Source organism: Portunus trituberculatus, chromosome 47, assembly GCF_017591435.1.
Source record: "Portunus trituberculatus isolate SZX2019 chromosome 47, ASM1759143v1, whole genome shotgun sequence".
In the NCBI taxonomy this organism is placed as follows: Eukaryota; Metazoa; Arthropoda; class Malacostraca; order Decapoda; family Portunidae; genus Portunus; species Portunus trituberculatus.
In genome coordinates, this window is record NC_059301.1 from 3492640 (window position 1) to 3500139 (window position 7500).

Below are 7500 nucleotides of genomic sequence, written 5' to 3' on the forward strand. Positions count from 1 at the left end.
AAACGTTTGAGCATTGTATCGACTAAATTTAACAAACTTTATTGGACGTTAGAGTGGTTTTCAATGCTGACTTCGTAATTCTATAAAGAAAATTATTAGTTACCATGTGGGCATACATCAATAACAATCCGACTGGCTTGTCCTGTGCCTTTGAGTGTACTTCTTATGAAGGAATGAAAAGTTTAAGAATACAGGTTTAAACTTTTGTGGTATAACTTGGTGGTTGTCATGGTAATTCACATTCAATCTTTGTCTATAGGAAGCTTAGAGTTGTAGGTAAGAAGAGTGATCGTCACCTTGAGTGGATGGTGCCACAAGTGTGCATGAATATTTTTAAAGGATACATGGAAATAATGGGGTACATGGAGGGGTAAGTGACATGGCAGTTGTGAATAGAGTGCACAGTAAGAAAATATATATTTGAAAGTATATTCAATGGCATGTAACATTTACCATGACATAGCCAACGGTAGGAAAAGATGTTCAAAGGAAAGGGTGTATCAACAAAAATAATTTAGTTGATTAAAGTTTTACAAATTGATTTATTATGTTTGTGTATTACACTTAATACACAACTGGCCCCACATGAGCTTGAATGTGGCATTTTAATACATTTAGAACCTATATGATATAAAACTTATTTGGGAGTGAGTAGATATTTTCCATATTTTAGATAGAGATCTAATCCTTTTATTTACACATTTTCAGTCCTAAAATCAGAGATTTGAACTCTGTATGTAGTTGTTTATAATCAGTCATCCTAGGTCAGGGATGGACAAACTTTTCAGTGCAGGGACCACATTAAAAAGACTCACAATCTTATAGGGCTACATATTACATTAACCCAAAGTAATTAATATTTCAAGGACAAAATAAAAGCTTTTTTAAAGAAAAGCCATTCTTCTATGCCTACACTCCTGCAGGGAGAAAAAATCCTCACAATATTATATAACTTTGTTTGTTGATTTTCTTTTGAATATATGTACTAACATCTGTTGGGTTGCATGAATTCCTTTGACAGCCTACATGCAGCCTGCTGGCCGTAGTTTGCCCCACACCTGTCCTAGGTTCTAGGGTGCATGAATTTCTCAAAATCTCCCAGAAGTGTTCATGAACCTGGAAAAGGTTGGGATGATTAGTGTTGTTGTTATTATTATTATTATTATTATTATTATTATTATTATTATTATTGATATTAATGTTGATATTATTATTATAAGTATTATTATTATTGTTGTTTATGTTGATTATTTATTTTATTATTATATGGTTTTTTTTTTACTGCACTTAGAACATTATAATATTGGGTAGGTCTTGAATGATCATGAAAACCTTCAAGAGCCTTTATACCGTAATTGAATCTGTTTAGAATGGTACTTATCCATGAGTTAGTAAAAGAATGTTACAGTTTTTAACAACAGTAGGATTATTGAAATTGATTTCAAAGTGTAATTTTCTTAAGTACAAAAAGCAGTGTTTCTTAACCTTTTTCAACCTCAGCACCCCTTTTGGTCAGGCCTAAGCAGTCCAGCACCCTGTACCATTGGCTAACACCGTACCGAACGTGTACACTGGTAATATACAATGGGCTCTGCCATGGTGGCGAGGGAGCGGGGACGTCTTGCTGTCTGGTGTACATATACCGAACGTGTACACTGGTAATATACAAAGCATGTAATACTGATTAAATATTAAATAGTGGAACGCTCATACAAATCAAGTGTTTTACATCACTATGCTACAACACATATGAAAATCACATTAAAGTTTACCCCGGTATTGAATTTTAAAATATGTGATAGAAATACGTTTGCCCAAACGTATTCCTTTTACCTTTTACTGCCACATATGTGACCTTCCTCAGCACCCCCTGAAATTGATTTCAGCACCCCATGGGGGTACTAGCACCCCAGGTTAGGAAACGCTGACATAAAGCATCATTCTCTTTTCTTTGTACTGTTTTGACAGAACTATAGTATGTATACAGTGCTGCAATTTTTTTTGTCAAAAAGTCAATCTGTTAGTTGCACAATTGGTAGGTAATGGAGGTATACAATAGTGTTTAGAATCACTGAAGGAGCAAATAACATTTACAATAGAGAGAAAGGCAGGTGAGGAAGGAGAAGCTTTAATTAAGTCATCCAAAGCTAACCTGACCAAACTCAAACCAAAGTAAACATGAAATGAGATTTTGTTGAGAGTTCCAAAAATTGTAAGTCTTGTCAGATGAACTGCCACCAGATGACAAAAGTAATCCACATAAAATCAACTTTTGGAAATTATCATGATATACAATAAGCTGTACTTTTGTGCTTATTTGTTCTTGAATTACTGTTCACAAATTAGCATTACACTTATAATCAAGAAGAATACAAATTAAAACAACAATGAAATAACTGAGTGATAAATACCATGTACAGTTTTTTTTTGTAAGGATATAGCACATTGGTAACAGCAATTTATGGTGGCAGATCCAGAGTGGGACTAAGGGGACAAGTCCCCCCAAAGTTTTGTTTATTATTTTTTATTATGAGTGAGGGTGTATACATATGCTATCATCATTAAATTTTGTCCTTATTGAACAAAGCTAATCTAATTATTCAGTCATATTACTCAAATATTACTTTTCTTGTTACATCAAAACAGCTCTGCATATAGCTTGAAAATGCCCTCAAGATTGCTTTTTAACTAAATTTCTTGAGGCAGCTTACAGTGCCTCCCAGCTGATAAGGCTCACCACCAATCTCAAGGGGTACAGGAATTCAGGTTAGCCCCTCAAAATTTTTATCCTGGATCCATCACTGATAACTCGTTATCAGTGATGCACAAAGCAGGAAATGTTAATCAATAATGCTCATGCTTGGCATTTTCTGCATTGAATTGGTTACAAACAACATAGATGGTTGTTAGCGTATCTAAAGAATGCTTGTATTTTTTTGTATGTAGATACAGGGGCATTATTATGGGTAATGTCAGCCTGGTACATAGATAGGTACAAATATTCATTTATGTGTTTTATTATGTATATCATTCTGAGATCCTGAGTTTTGTTTATTTTCTGTAAAGTTGTTACTTAGCCATCTGTATCAACTTTTAAGTTTATTACAGAAATTTTGTTTACCAAGTGTAGCTATGTAGTTTCTTTCAATGAATGGGTACAATTTATTTAGTATTAATTGTTAATTTTTCATTACAGAAATGGTGTCATTTGCCAAGTACAGTTTGGTTCCCACGGACGAGCCCAAGGACAATGACCCACCCACCCAGCCAAGCTCAGGCGCCTTTGATTACAATTCAGCGTTCAGCTATAAATCTGCATTTGACTACAGCAAATCCCCGAGTCAGTACCAGTCAGCATTCGACTATGGCTATGGTCACAGGGGTCACTCAGTGTCCCTCAATCTTGGGGAGAAGGGTTGGTAGAGGCATTAATTGCTTTGTGTCATCTAGTTTATCTAGAGAGTTTATGGCTTTTGTGCCTTCATATATCTTGTCCTTGACCTTTTTCCCTGTTCCTTGACCTTTCTCCTTCTCTTGTTTTTTTGATGAGGGCATGAGAACTGCATTTGAAGTTATTTTAGGGTGTTTAGTGGAAGGAAGGAGTTGAAAATTTGATAGCTACTGGCCAGAGAATTTAGATTAAATAATGAAGGTTGTTAACTCATTTTTCCACAAAACTATTTCATTCTAATTAGGGTACAAAATAATTGGATGTTTGTAGTTACATACAGGTTGGGCACTTCTATTCTCTTAATAGTTTAACTGTTTCCTATTTTGTCCTTGCAAAAACAGGTTTTCATTTGGAATCCTGTTATTACATCTTAGTGTTTTTTTTAAATCCTGTATTTTTGGAATAGCTGCCATGGTCAGTGTTTTATGTTGATAATTAACAGACTCTCTTCTAATTTGAATTTTTGAAGATGTTTTTATGTAAAGCTTTGTTCTTCATTGCTTTTAGACAAGTTGAAATTTTGCATAGCTATGTGTAATATACCATGCTTGAAGTCAGGCCTTGAGCCAGACTTGGAGTGAAGCATATCACTAATAGTTTTGCTGTGTTTCATAGTTGATGACATCTCAGTAGATATGAGTATCGTCCTAGGGGACTTTTTTCATTATTTTTTTTTTCCTCATGTCATGTGGTGTGTCAATGTGATTGTATTTGTGCTTTTATTTTTTTATCATTGATTATTATAATGAGTTTTCTTGAATGGTATGTTATGATGAGCCATCAAAAAATAGGTACAGGCTGAAGTATTTTAGATACGGGCAGTTCCAGCTTTTGTCACAATCTGGAGCTGTAGTCACTAGCATCCCTGTGATGTTGGTAGTGTAGTCAGTTCTTGGCTAAAAGACCTTAAGTCCAAATCATCAGTCAGGTGGAAACATTTTGGACAGTTTTTCTCTCACACTGTAGTTCTAGTTCACATGGCAAAATATTGGTAGGGTAATTATAATGAGATGCTGCGATCTTTCAATCCACACAGTCTTATCAGTAATGTCACCAAAACTGCCCAAGAAAGCAAGGTGTGGCATGTGGTTTGACCTCTCTCTCTCTCTCTCTCTCTCTCTCTCTCTCTCTCTCTCTCTCTCTCTCTTTATATAGGAGAGGCACTGGCCAAGAGCAACAAAATTATGAAGTGCTGGTTGGAGGTTTCAGTTTAGTAGTGTGATTATTTGAGCTGATAATGGTGGTGGGGGTAAATAAGACAATAACAACATCCACAAGGAATTGTGCATATGCTGTGAAAGGAAAAATAAGCATTATGTACAGTACACATGCTGTATACTGCCATGATTTACCAATTACATTGCAGTTCCCTACCCGTATTCCTGACCGCCTTGGAGACACGCCCAACATTCTTGATCTTTTCCTAACCTCCAACCCTTCTGCTTACTCTGTTAAACTTTCCTCTCCGTTGGGCTCCTCCGACCACAATCTAATTTCCGCTACCTGTTCTATCACTCCAGTGCAGCCTCAGGACCCGCCTAAGCGGAGGTGCTTCTGGCATTTTAACTCTGCTAAGAGGAACTAAGGCAGTACTATTCTGATTTCCCTTGGGATGATTATTGTTTTCATGTCAGAGATCCTTCTCTTTGTGCCGAGCGCATAACAGAGGTGATTATCTCTGGCATGGAGCTATACATTCCTCATACTTTCTCTAACCCTAAAGCTAAAAAGCCTTGGTTTAACTCTGCTTGTTCTCGTGCTGTCAATGATAGAGGCGGCTCACAAACGGTTCCGTAGCCATCCAACTGCTGAAACTCATGCCCTATATATTTCTGCCCGTAATCATGCCAAATCTATTCTCCAACTTACTAAAAACTCTTTCATCAATAGAAAATGTCAAAGTCTTTCCAATTCTAACTCCTCTCGAGATTTCTGGCATCTAGCCAATAATATCTCTAACAACTTTACTTCTTCGTCTTTCCCTCCTTTACTTCATCCAGATGGCTCTACAGCTGTCTCTTCTTTTCTAAAGCTGAACTCTTCGCTCAAACCTTTGCTACCAACTCAACTTTGGATGATTCTGGGCATATTCCTCCTACTCCTCCACCCTCTGACTACTTCATCCCTAAAATTAAAATTCTTTATAAAGACGTTTTCCTGGCCCTCTCTGGCCTTGATTCTCGGAAGGCTTACGGTCCGGATGGAGTCCCTCCTGTTGTTCTCAAAAACTGTGCTTCCGAACTCGCTCACTGCCTGGTCAAACTCTTTCATCTGTGTCTCTCTACTTCTATTTATCCTTCTTGCTGGAAGTTTGCTCACATTCAACCTGTTCCAATCCTTCTAACTACCGCCCTATAGCTTTGATTTCCTGCCTTTCTAAAGCCTTTGAGTCTATCCTTAATAGGAAGATAATGAGGCATCTATCAGCTCACAACCTTCTCTCTGATTGCCAGTATGGTTTCCGTAAAGGCAGATCTACTGGTGATCTTCTTACTTTCCTAACTGAATCTTGGTCATCCTCTTTTAGGGACTTCGGTGAAACCTTTGCTGTCGGCCTTGACATATCGAAAGCCTTCGATAGAGTCTGGCACAAATCTTTAATTTCTAAACTACCCTCCTACGGATTCTATCCTTCTCTCTGTACCTTCATCTCCAGTTTCCTTTCCGATCGTTCTATTGCTGCTGTAGTAGACGGTCACTGTTCTTCCCTAAAACTATCAACAGTGGTGTTCCACAGGGTTCTGTCCTATCACCCACTCTCTTTCTATTATTCATCAATGATCTCCTAAATCTGACTCAATGCCCTATCCACTCCTATGCTGATGATACCACCTTGCATTATTCAACAGCGTTCAACAGACGCCCAACCCAACAACAATTAAATGACTCAAGGCGAGATGCTATAGGACGCCTAACTTCTGATCTTTCACTTGTTTCTGATTGGGGCAGAGAAAACCTGGTTTTGTTCAATGCCTCAAAAACTCAATTTCTACAACTATCTACTCGACATAACCTTCCAGACAACTATCCTCTCTTCTTCAATAACACTCAACTTCCCTCTCCTCTACATTAAACACACTCGGTCTATCCTTCACTAAAAATCTAAACTGGAAATTTCACATCTCTACTCTTGCTAAATCAGCTTCCAAGAAGTTAGGTGTCCTATGGCGTCTTCGTCCATTTTCTCTCCCTCCCAGCTGCTTGCTCTGTACAAGGGCCTTATCCGCCCGTGTATGGAGTATGGCTCTCATGTCTGGGGGATCCACACACAGCTTTACTAAACAAGGTGGAATCTAAAGCTTTTCGTCTTATCAACTCTTCTCCTCTAACTGACTGTCTTGATTCTTTAAGTCACCGCCGCAATGTTGCATCTTTATCTGTCTTCTACCGCTGTTTTCATGCTGTCTGCTCTTCTGAACTTGCTAACTGCATGCCTTCCCCCTCCTGCGGCCTCGCTGCACAAGACTCTCTACTTCTTCTCATCCCTATTCTGTCCATCTTCCTAATGCAAGAGTTAACCAGTATCTTCACTCCTTCATTCCCTACACTGGTAAACTCTGGAACTCTCTACCTGTGTCTGTATTTCCACCTGCCTATGACTTAAACTCTTTCAAAGAGGAGTGTCAAGACACCTCTTACGTTAACTGGACCCTCCTTTTAGATTTTTTGTTTTTCTTTCTCCTACTTTCCTCTTAACAGGGCCTGGCAACCAGCGGGATTTTTTTTTTCCAACACTTTGTTTTCCCTTGGCCAGTGCCCTTGTAATGTAAAAAAAAAAAAAAAAAAAGTTAATATGCAAATTCTTTCCATTAACTCAATTTCTATAGGAGTTGATGCATTCTTATAAATATGAGTCACTTACCAACTTTTATGAATAAATAGTCTTGATTAATAGATTAATACAGAAAAGCACCATTGTGCTTGTCTTTAATACTATTTAATAGACCTTATATGTTGATACAATATATATATATATATATATATATATATATATATATATATATATATATATATATATATATATATATATATATATATATATATATATA

General features: G+C 37.2%; 1 protein-coding gene across 6 annotated transcripts in view; it reads left to right on the plus strand.

Moving 5' to 3' along the window:
• LOC123520525 (stomatin-like protein 1) overlaps positions 1-7500 on the plus strand; it is a 144795-nt gene that overhangs the window by 77839 nt on the left and 59456 nt on the right. For 2 of the 6 annotated variants that reach the window (XM_045282848.1, XM_045282852.1), the window contains exons 1-2: positions 7-1125; positions 3197-3415. In XM_045282848.1, coding sequence (XP_045138783.1) covers positions 1080-1125; positions 3197-3415 — 265 coding nt within the window. In that variant the 5' untranslated portion in view covers positions 7-1079. Of the gene's footprint in view, positions 1-6; positions 1126-3196; positions 3416-7500 lie in introns of those variants that run through there. The other 4 variants (XM_045282851.1, XM_045282853.1, XM_045282849.1 and 1 more) reach the window with 3 other exon arrangements.